Source organism: Mixophyes fleayi, chromosome 9 (assembly GCF_038048845.1).
Source record: "Mixophyes fleayi isolate aMixFle1 chromosome 9, aMixFle1.hap1, whole genome shotgun sequence".
Lineage (NCBI taxonomy): Eukaryota > Metazoa > Chordata > Amphibia > Anura > Limnodynastidae > Mixophyes > Mixophyes fleayi.
Genome location: NC_134410.1, coordinates 79,897,028 through 79,915,440, shown reverse-complemented (window position 1 = coordinate 79,915,440; position 18,413 = coordinate 79,897,028). Strand labels below are relative to the sequence as shown.

Below are 18,413 nucleotides of genomic sequence, written 5' to 3'. Positions count from 1 at the left end.
GCCCGTGGACCCAAAACATGTTATGAAACAAACCAAGGGCTAGATTTACTAAGCTGCGGGTTTGAAAAAGTGGGGATGTTGCCTATAGCAACCGATCAGATTCTAGCTGTCATTTTGTAGAAGGTACTAAATAAATGAAAGCTAGAATCTGATTGGTTGCTATAGGCAACATCCCCACTTTTTCAAACCCGCAGCTTAATAAATCTAGCCCCAAGTCTTGATAAATACTTTCTATTTAATATACATCAGGGTTTGTTGAAAAACGTATAGAAATACAATGGCGCTCAGAAGCTTTATTTTAAAAATACAATTTAAAAATAAAAAAGATTTGTGGATAACGTAAACACAGTTTATTGAAATATATAAAACACTAATAAAACAAATGCCACAATTGAGCTCAATGCGAATAATATTGCTATAATAAAATTGCTGAACATATGCAATTGCCAAAACATACTGACATTGTTTCAATGCACATCACTGTATTGCATTTATGTTAGTTTATAACTCTTATTGATGCGATCAATCTTTAGAACAGATTGAGATAATGCAACTTGTTTAGCAGAAATGCATAAATGTCATTTTTCAAATCCAGCTGTAATGTCTCATCAACATTCTGTGTCTTGCGGTGTGTAAATAACATATGATGAATCTTGCTTGATAGGCAATTCCAACAAAGGTAGTTATGTGGTGGGAGATAAAAAGGGACACACCCCAGATGGAAAAACATTCTATGTTGCACCTAATAGTGAAACACTTGCGTGGGTGCAGATCCGTGTGACCGAAGCCAAAACCTGCAGGGAACTCAATACCACTGAGCGATGTTGAAAGCTCTCAAATTGTTGCTAAACTAGCAAGATGGAAGTATACCCAATAACACCTCACCACAAGATCAGGAGACAATGTAAATGACATGGTGTGCCAAAGCTCGAGTAGTCCCACAAACAATAAAAGACATCTTGCATGTTTCATTGCACCCTCGCAATTTCATCAGAGATGTGCTAGATGTTAACACAATCCTATAAATAGTGTGTGTATCAATTAACTAGTAACGATGCACACCTAAATATCATGTTTTAACAACATCATTATCCACGAGTCACAAACAAGTATAAAAAGGAAGAAACCATTACTAACCCTGTTATAAATATAATTAGTCAATTTAATTCAACGACTGTTACATAATGTCAGGCTTTTTGTTCTTTTCCTAGGGGATGTTGGACACACTTTGTACAATGAGATCTCTAACCATTTCCTAATGGGCTTGACACCCGAAGATCTTCAGCCACAGTTTGAACACAAGATTGGCCCAGAGAGACTTGAGACGTGCTACCTCGTCTTCAATATGGATCAGGATCCTTCCAAAGAAACATGAGCATGTTATTCCAATGAACATATTCCATTGTCAGGATAGTCAATCGCAAAGCTCCATTATAAGGAGCATGTCAAAAATGGCCATTTATTTTTACTTTACTTAACTTTAGGCTTCTGTGTTTTAGTAACAATGCAACATGACTTTTTTATGTGATTATAAATCTACTCTAAATCTACAACATGGAAAATTTCTGATGTTATCAGAATGTATTATGCCTATATCGCCATTGATACAGAACACAGGATAGCTGTATTGAATTACCAAAAATAGTAGACCAGATCTATATCCCTTATTTATTTGATAATACTAGTTGTTATGGAGCCAAATCTTACATATGCCTTATACAGTTAAACCAGTCATATTTAACATTTAATGTAACTTCAGTATAAAGTTAGAGATGAATTTTCTGTACAACACAGTATTATGTTATGCTAGGAAAAAAACCTTAACATTGACATTTTAATCACTACCAAACCTTGTAAAACAAAATCTGACTTGCAGACTCAAAGTCTATGTCCAGTTTCAAATGCACCCTCACAAAAATGTGGTGGTTTACTCTCTTACCAGGATATCGGGGTCCATCCACTGGACACACTTTCCTCTTTTCCTTTGGCACCATAGTAGAAGTGGGACCTCCACAAAGGAGACTCTGATGTTCAAATTGTTGGGTCCATGGCCAGCTCGGTTATGCTACTGATTCACTTTTGTAACAAAATTAGATTTAAAAGCCATGGGTAAGTTAACTGTTAATGTTCATTATGGACAGCAGCAGTGGTGATTAACAATGCTCACTGCTAGTACAGCTCTGGGTTTTCTTAGTGGCACAGAGGAAGGTTTTACCATGGAGGAGAGTGAGCACCGTTTATGAGGATGTGAGCAAGATAAAATGTTATCCCCTATCATTATAGCCTAGCCAGGGTAGTTATGATAATAATGTGTTACAATTGTCATGATACATCTAAACTCTGACATTACTTTAGTCAAAATGGTCTCCAATAAAGCACTGTGTTTAAATAAACAAGTGGTTAATGTATTTTGATTCGCTATATACATTTGTAACCTGTAAAATAATAATCTGTCACTGATATATACAGTCCTGAAATTGAACCATCTAGGGGTAACTCCTAGGAATCCGTATATAACCTAATCAAGTTTCATATTTATACATACAATATACTGTACTTTGCTAAATGGAATTAATGCCATATATCTGATATGTTTCAGAAAGGAGTTATAATATATTTTTGGGTCACATTAACAGAACTGTTCTTGAACAAGAGAGCAGTAAATCACAGTTATGATAGGGGCCACCTGAGAGAGATTCAGAGGAAGAGAGAGAAAGAAGTCTCATATTTTATTTATGCCCTATCATAATGGGAGTTTCCTGACAACACACCCCAGATCAGTGAGACAGTGCAATGAATGTAGTTTAGATTTGGGAGATATTGACTAACAAAATAAAAAAAAAATTGTTTTCTTTTTTGCATAATGAGAATGATTTAAACTTGTGCTGTCCAAGGTCTTGTATGGAGGGCCACATTTTTGGGTCCCACATGCTAGATGGCCAGGTAGCACAGGGGAGTGGGGAAATGTATGGAAAAATATAAATAACATTTGGAATATGTTGAAAATGGATATACAAAGTGTGCCAGCTATGGTGAAAAAATAAATAGTTATTATGCATGGTTAGGTTTTTAGTTAGATTGTATATCTTGCATAGAAGAAAAATGTGGTATGTGCAGTAAAGCAAAAAATGTATATTGTGTCCATAACACACATATGCTGAGTATGGTCTGTATATGGTGGGCATAACACCACACTTTGTTGAAAAATCCAAATACTTCTTGTGGAATCAGGGATTTGCCATCCCTGTTTCACATATTTCTCCCACATTCAGCATTCTGGAGGAGACAGGGCTCATAAAAAACTCCTTAAAGTCCAGAAAGCATCACCTGATTGTCACTTTGATCAGAGGCCTACCACATTAGCACGGTCCGGGAGTACTCCCTACTTCTAAACTAACAACTTATCTTCACCCATAACCTCCGTAGCGCTCCCAAGATGAGTGGGAGATTGTCCCACAGTGTCTCATATAATTTCACCAGAAATCACTACCTGCTAGCAGCACCTGATCCATGACCCAGCAGACATGACCCACTCAACATATCTCTGGAACGCAGTAAGGCAACTACACTGGATCATCTATAAGAAACGTCAATGAAGGACATCCTGACAATCTTGCTGGAAATCCAGCCAATGTCTGCAGTAGATTGCTGCTAATGAAATAAAAAACATGTGCCTTTTCTCGCAGCCTTCCGCCAAAAATCTGTTCAGATTTAGGGGACAAAAGGGAAGGAAAGTGGTAAACATCAGAGACCTGGCTAGACCAAATCTGGACGTAAAATCCGCAGAACCTCTACAGGGAAGTTCACCACCTGTAGAAGAGTTTTATGTCTGATGTCTCCAAAAATGGAGACATCAGATTAAAACCTATAACTATGACTGATGGGGTGAGTAGTAATTATACCAACTGCAGAGATATTATAACAAATATCTATACTCCCCACTAATGCTAAACCCACATTGCATATTATTTAGCCGCCTACTTATTCCAGGAGTAAACCTGGAGCTACAGTCATGGCCAAAAGTTTTGAGAATGACACAAATATTATTTTTCACAAAGTCTGCTGCCTCAATTTTTAGGATGGCAATTTGCACATACTCCAGAATGTCATGATGAAGAGTGATCAGATGAATTGCCATTAATTTCAAAGTCCATCTTTGCCATGACAATGAACTTTATATCAAAAACAACATTTCCACTGCATTTCAGCCTGTCACAAAAGGACCAGCTGACATCAGGTCATTGATTCACTCATTAACACAGGTGAGAGTGTTGACGAGGACAAGGCATAAGATCACTCTGTCATGATGATTGAGTTAGAATAGCAGACTGAAAGCTTTAAAAGGAGGGTGGTGATTGAAATCATTGTTCTTCGTCTGTTAACCATGGTTAGCTGCAAGAAAACATGTGCAGTCATCATTGCTTTGCACAAAATGAGCTTTACAGGCAAGGATATTGCTGCTAGTAAGATTGCACCTAAATCAACCATTTATCGGATCATTAAGAACTTCAAAGAGAGAGGTTCAATAGTTGTGAAGAAGGCTACAGGGCGCCCAAGAACGTCCCGCAAACGCCAGGACTGTTTCCTAACATTGAATCAGCTGCGGGATCGGGGCACCACCAGTGCAGAGTTTGCTCACGAATAGCAGCAGACAGGTGTGAGTGCATCTGTACGCACAGTGAGGCGAAGACTTTTGGAGGATGGCCTGGTGTCAAGAAGGCCAGCAAAGAAGCCACTTCTCTCCAGGATAAACATCGGGGACAGGCTGATATTCTGCAAAAGTTACAGGAATTAGACTGCTGATGACTGGGGTAAAGTCATTTTCTCTGATGAATCCCCTTTCAGATTGTTTGGGGCATCTGGAAAAAACGCTTGTCCGGAGAAGGAAAGGTGAGCGCTACCATCAGTCCTGTGTCATGCCAACAGTAAAGCATCCTGAGACCATTCATGTGTAGGGTTTCTTCTAAGCCAAGGGAGTGGGCTCACTCACAATTTTGCCTAAGACCACAGCCATGAATAAAGAATGGTACCAAAACATCCTCCAAGAGCAGCTTCTCCCAACCATCCCAGAACAGTTTGATGATGAGCAATGCATGTTGGAGCACCTTGCCATATGGCAAAAGTGATAATTAAGTGGCTCAAGGATCAAACCATCAAAATTTTGGGTCCATGACCAGGAAACTCCCCAGACCCCAATCCCATTGAGAACTTGTGGTCAATCATCATCATCATCATTTATTTTATATAGCGCCAATAATTCCGCAGCACTGTACAGAGAACTCATTCATATCAGTCCCTGCCCCATTGGAGCTTACAGTCTAAATTCCCTAATATAGATACACACTCACACACAGACAGAGAGGGAGACAGACAGACAGGATCAAGAGGCGGGTGGGCAAACAAAAACCCACAAATCCTGACAAATTCCAAGCATCAATTAGGGAAGATTTAGTGGCCATCAGTCAGTATGTGGCCCAGAAGTTGATTGACAGCATGCCTGGGCGAATTGCAGAGGTCTTCAAAAAGAAGGTTCAACACTTCAAATATTGACTCTTTCCATAAACTTAATGTAATTGTCAATAAAAGCTTTGACACTTATAAAATGCTTGTAATTTAACTTCAGTATACCAGAGCAACATCTGACAAAAAGCAGCAAACTTGTGAAAACCAATACTTGTGTCATTCTCAAAACTTTTGGCCATGACTGTATAAATAAAGCCATTGAAAAGTTAACACCATCATTACCAAGGAATGCAGCTCTGCTACTAACTATTGTGTGGGAATCTGTGAAATTAGAGTCTACCTTTTAATATTTTAGCCCTGGTCTCCAATATCCACATAATGGAACAAATTTCCAGTCCATTACAGACCCACCACATAATAAGCTTACTACAAAAGGGTGCAGGACACTCATAAACAGCAGGGCCCGATTAAGGGTCACAGCTGCCCTAGGCTACTACACTGGTTACTGCCCCCCTCCCCCCCCCCCCGCACCAATGTGTGGGTAAATAAAAAATAAATAAATATATATATATATATATATATATATATGTAAACAAAATTGTAAAACATTAATTAATACATAAAACACACTTCATTATGCACTTTCTCTCTTACCTGATCTTGCAGCGTAGACTACCTGGTGTTCTCTTTTGCTTGTTCTTGGAGCGTTGTCCGTTGCCTGGCTTCTGAAAACTTGGGTCCTGTATTTAAAATGTGCAAAAATAGTATTATAGTGCCAAATTTTAACAAACCCTGAATGATACAAAACAACCCCCTAGTACAGACATAGACAATAAAATATATTAAATTTATTTACGCTCATATAGTAACATTTACCAGCCCTGTCTATCTAGTATTTAGTATTCTAGTGACCGCTGAAACCACAGTTAGCATCCACATCACCGCCACACAATACAGAGATCCTTCCCCCACAAGCTATTTCATCACCTCCGCCACCAGCTAATTAATCCCCCCTATCAACCCGCAACAGACAGTGTATGACCCCCCTATCTAATTCATTTACCCCCCCCTTGTAGCCAGTTCATTACCTCCCTATTGCCATTTCATTAATCCCCCCTATCCAATTCATTAACCCCCCTCTAGCCAGTTCATTACCTCCCCATTTTCACTTCATTAATCCCCTCCTGTAGCCATTTCATTAACCCGCTCCATCCAATTCATAAGTCCCCCCTATCCAATTCATAAGCACCCCCTCTAGCCAGTTCATTAATCCCCATTTGCACTTCATTAATCCCCCCTAGCCATTCCATTAATCCCCCCATCCAATTCATAAGCCTCCCCCTATCCAATTCATAAGCACCCCCTCTAACCAGTTCATTACCTCCCCATTTTCACTCCATTAATCCCCCCTATCCAATCCATATTAGCCATTCATTGGCTTATCTCCTGTCTGGTATGTCCAAGGTTATAAGCATAGCTTTGCAAATAATGAATTACTCCTACAAAACAGGTGCATCTAATTGTATTTAAGCTATAGCAGAACAAAATGGCTATAAGGCAACAAGATGGCGTCAGCTTAGCAAAATCACATTTCTCATTTCCCATCTTTTTATTCATTATTTGCCCTAACACTACCTATCAGAGATCACATTCTTGCTGTCGCTTTTAATGGGTACTTATACGCATACACCCTTCTAACAGAACATATGAATAGGATTGCCTAAAACTGGATACATAGAACAACCCATCCCCCACCAATAGCAAGTCCATGATCCCTCTTCTAGCTGATAGATGGTCAATGAGTCGACAACCGTCTTGCACCCGACACATGTCCTGATGTCAGATCTTCACATATATCAGTGAACATGAGAGGCTCTGGGGCCTCTTTTGCTTCCTTATTGTCTTTTAACTATGGATATTTTTTAGGAAAGGAAAAAAGGAAAGGGAGGGAGAAAATACACAGTGCGCTCGGCAAGTGTTATATGTCACTTATTTCACAATAGAAGGGATCGTCCATTGTGCTGTATATCTTCATAAGGATAAACTTCAGTAACGACCATGTGGATTCCAAGGAAAAGGTTCTTGGTTTCTGCACTGATCACAACTGGCAGTAGTACTGAGAGTTCCACAAGGTTCACACTCATTACATGGGATGTACAGTACAGCGGTTAAGACAGATGTGGTAACTTTATTTTTTCTGGAAGAGAAACACTTAGCTTTAATACACTTGCTAATAAGCCACATCAGTTTTATTAGTATATATATTATAATAAGGATTAGTAACAGTCCTTGAAGTACAACATGTATAAAACTTGATAACCATCCTCCTATACCCTTGAACCAATCGGCCAGGTACAGCCATGAAAACTATCCTTCTAGATAAGCATCTCCAGTGTGCTCCTTTAAAAATGTATATTTCATGTCTTAATTTTTTGTAAGTGTTCATCAAACATTTTCTCTGGATCATTTGCGTCACTAGTTTAAAAGGTGCAACCCTGGGCTTCAATTTACATATTTAGGGTCAGGCAGTACCCTCCAGACTAAAATGTCAGGTAGTCCAATATTAACCTATTGTCTTGTGTAAATGTAATAATGTGTTGAGCTACAATACTCACAAACACATTTCTATATTTGGTGTAAACCCCTACAGTCATGGGTTGCTCTTTTCATATTTGGTTGGGTTAAACTTTCATATTAGAATTTTTCTCATTATGTATAATGATCTCTACATTACTATTTGCATGAGTCTGGTTCTTCCAGACCTAGCTTTCCTTTCTAGACTATTACACATCTACAGCCTACAGCAAAGGATCATAATGTGCAATCAATATTCCTCCTTCTAATATCAATGAACACCCCTCTCTGGTGTCCCTTGGACCTTTAAAAAACTTGTAAAATACATTTTACTCAGACTCCCCTTGTCTGAAGATCTTGCAGTGGGATGCGTGTATTCAGGTTTCATTTCCCTGTACTTCCACTACCATGGGAGTCGTCAATAAGACCTGGAAAGGACTCTCATATCTGGGTTCAAGACTCTTCCTGACGTGCTTTTTCATGACCACCCAGTCCCCTGGTTGCAGTTTATGGGTACCTGCATCAAAATTAGGGCCTGGAAGGGAAGAAATCACTTGACCATGTATTTCAGTTGTTTCTATAATAAAGCAACATAGTTCAACAAATCACCATGTACATGCTGTAGTTGCTATGGAAAGTAACAGCCTGTTCTGTGTGCTGTACCAAACAGTATCTGATTTGGTGCTAAACCTGTGTCTTCCCTAGGAGTGTTTCTTACTGAGATCTATGGCAGACCTGTTTGAGCTATTATATTCTGCATTTTCAATTGCAGAGTATCATTAAGGCGCTCCACACATCCCGAACTTTGGGGTCTGTGAGGGGTGTGAAGGGCAGATATGATTCCTATGTCTTTTAACAGTTCCTTGAATCCTTGCCCCGTAAAGTGTATCCCTCTGTCACTTTCAATGACCTCTGGTACCCCATATCTGCAGATTACCTCACTCGTAAATTTCATGGCTACTGCTTTAGCATTTGCTTTTCTATACAGTCATGTGTCCAGCCAGTGACTAAAGAAGTTGAAACAGACTAGCACATTCTCAAAGCCCGAGCATTTGGGAAGTTGTATAAAGTCTATCTGCATCCTCTTATAGGGATACTGTGTCTGGGGTGTGGTTTTCCATAGGACAGACTTACCCGGGTTATTCTATGCACAGATTAAGCATCCTGCTACTAACACCTGTGCTGCTTGGACAAACCCTGCTACTATCCATAACGTGCTAGTGAGTACAACCATAACATCTTTCCCCAGATGCACTTTCTCGTGTGCTATATTGGCCATAATCATGCGCTCTTAAAAATGCATAACTTGAATCAATGTAAATGTTTACTCTTTGTCCTTTTGCATATATACATGCAAGTGTCAGGGCCTTTAATTCAGCTTCTTGTGCTGACATGTGACTCGGTAGATTCTATTGAATCACTCTTTCTGTGTGTGTGGTTACAGCACACCCTGTATAAGAAACACCATCTATGTGATAGCGTAAGATGACTGCATTTGGTAGCGGTGTATCATGTCAGATAAAACGCAAGATCCTTGTCTCATTAGTTCTACACAATCATATTCAGAAAATTTTTGTGTCTGCATTTTTTTTTCCTGTTCAAGCTGGGATGGGAATCCCCCAAATCCCTAAGAGAACCCCGATCTATACAGGTACTTCTCCCATCTTTTGAAACTTTCTGCAATAAGGCAGCAGGATTCAACATTGTGCACCACTTAAGTGTAACGTTACAGGGAGTTAGCAGTGCTACTTATTCTGGCTGCTGAGAAGTGTTTTGTTTGTGCTTGATTTAAAATTTCTGTTACCGCATGTGGCACCATTAGGGTTACTGGGTGTCCTAGCACAATATCTGTACTTTTTCCAAACACTATGGCCGCTGCAGCCATTGCTCATATGACTGAGTCTAATTGTGCAGAGTAGTATGCAAGTGACCTTAGCTTGCGACCATGTATCTGTGTCAGTACTCCTTGTGCTTGTGCACTTACTTTATAACAAAATAATGTGAAAAGCTTGTCATAATCTGGCAAAGTCAGTGCTGGCACTGAAGTTACTTCAACTTAAAATTGGTTAAACATTTGGCTCTGCTCAGAGGAGAGTATAAATGGCTTGCTATCATCCAGAAGTGCTATTGCAGGAGCACAGATAATATCTCTTAAAGTTTTAAGGCTTTTTTCATTTATGTACAAACATTGAATTCCCATCAATGCATTACCATACCCATGATACAAAAAGGTATTTACGGTATATGATGATTATAGCACAGTAAATAAGGGCAGTGAATGTCTGTACAACACTGATTGACTCAAAACTATTATGAGGATAAAAGAATAAAAACCTTTGTTATCTACCATAATTTGACATTACATTGCATTACTTTCTTTCAAACCATCTGATATAAAATTTGGTTAAAAGAAAAACAAAAATAAACTTAAACACTATTTCATATTCAACTATGTTAGTCCATTTCTCCTTTTCTCTTTAAAAACATCTCACCTTCTTCAACATACAGAAAAACCACCTAGTTCATGCATTTGCTATGCGAATAGCCCATAAACTCTAATATCTCTTTCCAAAACAAGGTAATCATTACTCAGCAGAATCTACGTTCTTTAAATCCTTCATTAGTTTATACTTATGTTTGTTGTGGCTGTTGACCAAAACATATTGCAAACTTTTATTCATTGGAAGTTGGATCAATGCAATCTGGATTGAAAGGGTGCTTTGTAGCTGGAGAGCTTCTGTGAAGAAAAAAAACTTTTGCATAGAGATTAACATTTATTCACTAGGAATTACAGTAACTATTATTAATTCACATTGAACAGCTGCTAATACGACACTTGTTTAAAAGTTTCTCTTTGTAGCTTAACTGTGATACTATGCATTCCATGCAATGAAAAACTGATTTCCTCAAAGGGGCAGTCCCTAATCTCACAAACAGGGAATGTCAAAGTGACGAGACCTGGGCGTTCAAAGCCACTCCTTTCTCATCATCTCTTAGTACAGCCCTCTTATTGACTTAGATTACGCTCGTTAGACACCTCACATTGTGTCTGTAAATCACTCAACATTTTCTCATCAAAATCTCCCTTGACCAAATATTCACACATATTTCCAGATTCTGTGATTTCCATGTTTAAAGTACAAATATATATTCACAATTCTCACTCACAGACGACATTTTATCTCGTAACATTTCTTTATGGGCATAACAAACCCTCCTGATTTTTGAGAACATTCATCAGCACCATTTTAACACAGATAAAAACAGCTTGTAATATATCTCTGCATGTAAAGCTCACTCCCACAATTCTCAACTTCATTAAAGAGAAAGCTATTTTTCTCAACTTCAGAAACAAAATTACTTTGTTCAAATACAGAAACGGCTTGTTGGACCCCAGCCAACTTTGTTCTGACACTAGTAATAATAGTGATAATGTACATTATTTACAGTCTTGTGACGGACCAAAGATTTTAAAACTTCTTTGCATCTCTTCAAAAGCATTACATTTACAACTGTAAAGCTTATTCAACCTTGAAACATGTCTCTTGTAAAACGGTCAAGACAGACAAACACGGATCTCCCTCACACACAGTAAGACGGAGATAAAACTCACATACAGAGAAAAGAAAAATTAACTGCTATCTTCCAGCCTACTGCTGTGGAACTACAAGTCCCAGCATTAGATTAAATACACATTAGCTTCAACATGTTACTATCAATCAGCACTCTGGACATATAAGCATACTTGAAAAACGTTTTTATCAATGTTACATACATTGTCAGATAACAAAAAACAGCGTGCTTCTTATCTCAACACACTGAAATCTTTTACACAGAATAAGGGAGGGGCACATCTCACTCTTTAAGCTGCGCAACATCAAACATACATTTTTAGTACACAACCTACTTGATTCATTGTTTTAGTCATTATATCATTTAGCTTGTGATACATTTAGCCTATCTACATATTTTGCAACTTTCCAGATCTCTTAACTTTCCTTTGCCACCTCAAACTATCTCTTGGGGTTTGGGCTCAATACCCCTTTGTTCTTGTCACATTAACACTTGCAACACCCTTGTTTCTTTATTAACACATATCAATTCCTTCTTTGGCTATCCCCGCTTTCTTGATAAATTACTTGCAGACCTTCTACTCCCCACATATCCTAGAAATCTGCACATCATTTCTATGGGGGGGGGGGGGGGGGTTGCTGTCATCTATCTGCTTACTGTCTATATTTCCTTATATTGACAGTACTTTTGAGTCCCAATAGAGACTCTGGTCTAGTTTCTATGGATTGTCCCAATAGTGGACGTCCCGTTCTGTGGACTCCTAACAGTGAATGTCCGGGTCTGTGGGCTCCGTACACTGGATGCCCCTTTTTGGACTCCTTATACTGGATGTCCGGTTCTGTGGGCTCTGTGCCCTGGATGCCCATTTGGACTCCTTACACTGGTTGTCCCTTTTGGACTTTTTTACACTGGGTGTCCGTGCAGAATAGCCTGACAGCATCTGGGACGAAGGTCTGAAAACTCTTTCTAAACTTCTTGACAAAGTTCTGGGGATGGTGTTGGTGTATCACACATGCACTCAAAATTCACTGATCTTTCAGAAATCTAATTACAATACAATTACAATAAACAAACTGTTAGTAACTGTATAATTCTGAGACTTACAGATCTGCGTGCCTGATACCTTAGACGGACATGAGATAACTCTAAACAGAGGAGCCTGACGAGTAGAAAACTACTCACCCGGGTTATAGTCAGGCTCCTGTGTCCAGGGCGACCTCCAGTTCTGTCTGTCCTTGGCTCAGGTCAGCAGTCTCGGTGGTACCTCCAATGCTGTCGAATCTATATCAGATTGTTCACCTGTAAGTGTCAGTTTATCAGTTATGAGCTCATCAGCTGGAGAGAATTAAATACACTGCATGGTTTGAGTGTACAATAAAACTCTGCTTTATTAGTTACAAGTCCCTATCTATATAGAAAAAATCACGTATTACAGAAAACTACGCCCCAAAAGATTTTAACCACTCATGTTCCCTTTACACAGATGTTAGTATATTCTCTCATTATCCACACTAAAACTCCCCGGGGGGGTGGCTTATCTTCTGTCTGGTATGTCCAAGGTTATAAGCATAGCTTTGCAAATAATGAATTACTCCTACAAAACAGGTGCATCTAATTGTATTTAAGCTATAACAGAACAAAATGGTTATAAGGCAACAAGATGGCGTCAGCTTAGCAAAATCACATTTCTCAGAACCAACCCAAGTTAATGAGAATAGGAGAGACTCTTTAGGACACAGTGCAACTCCAAAAACAAAACAGCTACACTTTGCAACATGCAGAAACAGCTATGGAACAGGGTTGATGACCTTGGGAACAGCTCAAGGAGAAATAACCTATGCCTAGTTGGACTTTCAGAAACTGTGAAAGGCTCAGCCCTCACACAAATCTTGTCAACAACACTTCCTAAAATAATCAAAATGCAAGAAGGTACCTATCATTATAGAATGGGTTCATACTGGGACCTAGAAGAGATATTAATGTAGAGAGACCCTGAACCATTATATTCCACTGCCTCTATAATGCACAGATTGTGGACGAATCAAAAAGGTTGACAATATCTTCTGGGAAGGCAACTACCTGTGTTGATACCTGGATAATTCATCAGAGGTAACAAATGCTAGACGAAAGTTCTCACTTGTATGTAGTGACCTTATCAAAACTAAGCGTAAATTTGCCCTGCCCCTGTTACAGCAGATATAAATGTTGTCGGCAAAAGATGCATGTAATTACTCAAAGGAGGAGGAGGAATAAAGGAACAAAATTACATTGAAAGAGATGGAGAAAGAAGAACTTCATGATCCCGAGATAGAAAAAGATAACAATACTTGGGGGCATATTCAAATACGATTCCGGTCCGCGGGATCGCGCCGGAATGGGCCGCAAACTTAATCCACGGTACCGCAATAACGTGGATTTTCATTCGCAGCCCATACCGGAACCCTAATTGAATATGCCCCTTAGACTTGATGTTCAAGTTACATGCTATTGGCCCTTCTTTCTTTACTCAGTCCCTCTTCTACCTCCCCACATCCTTGTTTTCTTGTCTTTTCAACAGTTCCAGAGATGGCACTAGCAAAGAAAATATGTGAGGCAGTGATGGCAGCATACCTGACAATGGATTTATAACAAAGGACTCATAGTTACAGGTTTAAACCAGAATAAAGCATTAAAAGAGTTGAGATCCGTGTTCTTCATCTGTAAGGAATCCAATCTTGTATTCTTTAAATCCAATAGGCTTGTGTACATAATAAAACCCAAAATATTTCAGATCCTGCAGCTGTCCAAAAAAATTGCTTCCAAGGTCCTAGATTTGTCCATAAAAAATAACCCCTGCAAAAAAATATCCCACAGGTGAAGGAAAAAAAAAATATTTTTTTCTTAAATCTTCAAGAACCCCAAATAATCCACTGGATTGGGCTTGGCAAAAAAAATAAACCCTAACAGATGACGAGAACTTTGTTCCTGTATACAGGAACAACCACAGCATATTGAAATATGAAAGATGTAAGATCTGTTTATAACTTAATGAGCGTTCTCATCGACAGTGTGGGAAAGCCCCTAGGTTATAAATAGACCTTGCATCTTTCATATTGCATTATGCGGTGGCTGTGGTTCTCCAAGTTCCAGCATGCCCTAGCTGCCATGGTGCTTGTAGTTTTACAAGCCACAGCATGCCCAGACTGTTAAAGCCTGGACTTGCTGGGACCTGTAGTTATACAAACTTAAATGTGTTTACACTTACATTATTCACTTTATTACCCCACACCCACCATCCAGGGGTGTGGGAAGAGCCCTAATGCTTTCAGCACGGGGCTGTATATCCTGGGGGGAGCAAACTTATTTTTACAGACCCTAACTCCCTAGTTAATCCAGCCCTGTGCTGAAGAGCATGAGGCTGTTTGGCATCCTGGCAGGAGAACCCTTTGCTGCCGGTTCACCTGCTATAGTGCCACCAGGAATATACACTCCTGGTGGCACTAGGTTTGGTTGGAGGAGAATCAGGGGGACTCCACGCTGTTTGTCGTCCCGATTATCCTCCAACTATTAACAGTTTATTAGCCAACACCAACCGTCCGTGGATGTGGGAAGACCGCTAGTACTTTCAGCACGGGTCTGTGTTTTCCTGGGGAGGGGTCCACACTTCTTTTTTATGGACCCCAACTCCCTAGGGAATCTAGTCCCGCACTGACCAGCCTGGGGCTGGTTTGTCATTATGGCAGGGGAACTCCACGCTGCGGGTTCTAGTGCTGATTACAGCAGCTGTAATGCCGCCAGACCCAGCGTAAGCACTTAGACTAAACCCCTTTCTGTGCAGGAGATATGGGTGAAATTAGCGCACATTTCAATGTATTTACTGTACATTGCCGATGTTCATCTGCCCATTCCCCACCCCATTTACTCCCCTAAAACGTATCCTGTAGTAAGTCTTTTTTTTAACAAAAAATCAGCCGGTTCTGCACATGTGCTGAACGATTTTGTGGAGGATACACTTAAAACAGGCAGATATGTGCCTAATGACTCAAAAGGCCCTCAGTGTGAAAACAGAAAAATGTGAATTTTCCAAAAAAGGACTTCCTATTATCGCCATGTAATCGATAGAGATAGCCTGCACAATTCAACTGATAAAATTGAGGCAGTACTGCAAGCACCCTGACCCCAGTCTGTGTCACAACTAAGATCTTACTTGGGCCTAGTGAATTATTACTAATTCTTGCTGGACATGTCCACAGTGCTTCACTCACTAATTGCTCTACTACAGAAAAATGCACCTTGAATGTGAACAAAAGTCTATGAAAAAGCATTGTTAGAAATGAAAAGACTGATCCAAAACAGCCCATCAGACTGGCATTCAATACCTCTCCATATGGTATTTGAGCAGTACTATCACATCAAATAAGAGATTGAAGCGAGAAACCGAGCATTTGCTTCAAGGTCCTTGACAGTAGCAGAGATAAATTATGTTCACATTATTCGAGAGTCCTTAATTCTAGTATGGGGAGTAAAGTAATTTCATCAAGACTTGTACGGACAAAAGGTCACATTAGTAACTGATCATCAACCATTGGTATCAAATGTCAACCCTACAAAAGAGAGTTCCAGACATGATTGCTGCTCATTTTCCAAGCTGTGAAACAGAGTTCTGGAAAATTTGCATGAGGGTAATCTGGCACTGTGAATATGAAGAGTCTTGCTAGAAGCTACGTGTAGTGGCCAGGAATCAGTTGCCAAATTGAAACTTTGACAAAAGGATGTCAAAAAGTTCAATATTCATCACCCTCAGCCTCATTACATCCATCTACATGGTATCGTGTACATATTGATTTTGCTAGTCTATTCATGGATTGCATGTTTCTTATTGCAGTGGATGGTCATTCCAAATGGGTAGAGATAATAAAGATGAAATCCACTACATCAGAGAAAACTATTGCTGGTTTGAGAACCATCTTTGCACAAAATGGTCTGCCTGAGCAAGTATGCAGTGACAATGGGCCACAGTTCCTGTCTACAGAATTCTAAAGGTTCGTGAAGGAAAATTTACAAGTCAGCAATAAGCTAAACGTCCCTAAACGCAGATGATAGGGTTAACGAATGGTACTTACCCTTTCAGGGTTAACTTCTCTCCAGTGTCCAGCCAATGGGATTTGCTGTGTGGTTACTTCCTGGAGAGTATATATTCCTAAGCAGGGCAGGCTGGATCCACCTTTCCCTGCTGGAAATCAACAGGACAACATCGGACAGACTTAGTATCTTCACGTTGTATTGTTTTTTTCTGTCTCTGCTAGCTGTTTCTGTCTTTTCTGCCCCCTTTTCTCTTTTGCCTCCCCGTTTTCAAATTTTCACTGTCGTTTTTCTTGGCATTCCTATATCTGTCTGTTCCTAGCCTCCGCCATTAACTACTCTCTTCCCACCATGTCCCGTCCACGTAGAGCAGTTAACCCCCCTCCCATTTTTCCGCTCCCTCTGCTGATTCCCAGAGCACCCCCACCACACTTACTAGTGGAGCCGCGGGGTCCGCTGCTCAGCAGGACGGCAAACAGCGCAATGTAGGAAGATCAGGCCACGGCTTTGCGAGTCTCCGGACGAGCAATGCACGTGTGCGGCGGTCCAGGGCGGGCAACGGCGCTGCCTGTCTCCGGAGCAACTCAAAAAATTGCTAGCAGTCGCCAGGAAAGAGGAAGAATTTCTCCCTCTCGTCCCCGGGTAGTCACCTCAGTTCACACTGAGCCACCAATGTCTGAGGCTGGCAGTTTTCCCTCTGGATCATCCGTGCTGCAGTTGCACACAGGGGGCACTGGGGGGGGGGGGGCTTTCATGCTAGCAGTCATTTGGTTGCTGGCCCCTTCCCTCCTCATACAGGCAGTATTTTGGCAAATTAGCATATTTTCAATGCAGGGGTCAACATTGTGACAGCACAGGGCCTGGTTCCCTCTGCCTCACCAGCCCCATTACCTGTGTACTCCTCACCCCAGTATTGATTGGGTAATCAAAACCTCCTGACGCAGTGCAGTTTTCGTCTGCCCCCGTATGACCCTATGGCTGCCGACTCTTCACGGGGCGATCAGGGAGCATTCCCTCCTTTCAGGTGCCCAGTCCTCCATTTCCTTTCCCAGTAGCCTCCCACGTCATCCCAAACTTACAGGTGCCAGCAGACCCCAACATGCCTAGTCAGGTATCTCAACCCCCAGGGCCAGACTCCTCCCTTAATTTTTCTCTCAGCCAATCGTCCCCGGTCAGACGTCATGTTTCATCTCAGTCACACAATTCCCCACCTATTCTGAATCAACCTAACGCTGGTGTTTTGTCAGTACAACAGGTGCGCAGTACAAGATCGATGGGCACCTCCCCTGGTTGAAACGCTTTAGCAGAGAGAACGGAACCAACAACGGGACGTCCTGACCAAGCGCAACAGGCACAAACATCCGGCACAACAGCATCCTCGGCAGCAGCAAATGGGGCAGCGGCGTCTTCAGGTGAGCATGAAAGAATTTTTTACGCACTTTCACAAACACACATCCCCAGGGCTGCCAAGATATGGATGCCACTTATAGTTAAGCATGTTAAAAAAAATTGCGCCGCCGAATTTTGGTGTGGGCATGGTCATGCTATTTGGGCGTGGCTATGCATCATTGGGGCGTGGCTAGCAGGTGAAAAGTGCTAGGCCACCTTCCTACACAAAAAAACCCTGCATTGTTGTGTACACTGATACAAGGGTGCAGTGCCCACTTGCCAGAGCGTGACATATGTCTGAGCACTCCTGACTTTCAGGACATCTAGCACCATAGTGTAGTATAGAAAGAATG

The 18,413-nt window shown here is 40.7% G+C and overlaps 1 protein-coding gene and 1 long non-coding RNA gene across 5 annotated transcripts in view; one reads left to right on the top strand and one right to left on the bottom strand.

Annotated features, from left to right (window-relative positions):
• LOC142100766 (uncharacterized) overlaps positions 1-2,414 on the top strand; it is a 28,221-nt gene extending 25,807 nt beyond the window's left edge. For 2 of the 3 annotated variants that reach the window (XM_075184571.1, XM_075184570.1), the window contains one exon: positions 1,212-2,414. In XM_075184571.1, coding sequence (XP_075040672.1) covers positions 1,212-1,375 — 164 coding nt within the window. In that variant the 3' untranslated portion in view covers positions 1,376-2,414. The remainder of the gene's footprint in view (positions 1-1,211) is intronic. The other variant, XM_075184572.1, reaches the window with a different exon arrangement.
• Positions 1-13,321, bottom strand: part of LOC142100767 (uncharacterized) — a 38,213-nt gene extending 24,892 nt beyond the window's left edge. Inside the window, exons 1-2 of one of the 2 annotated variants that reach the window (XR_012678899.1) lie at positions 12,715-13,321; positions 8,377-10,774 (exon numbers count right to left, since the gene is read on the bottom strand). This is a non-coding gene — a long non-coding RNA (uncharacterized LOC142100767). Of the gene's footprint in view, positions 1-8,376; positions 12,234-12,714 lie in introns of those variants that run through there. The other variant, XR_012678898.1, reaches the window with a different exon arrangement.
• Positions 13,322-18,413: the final 5,092 nt, after the last annotated feature.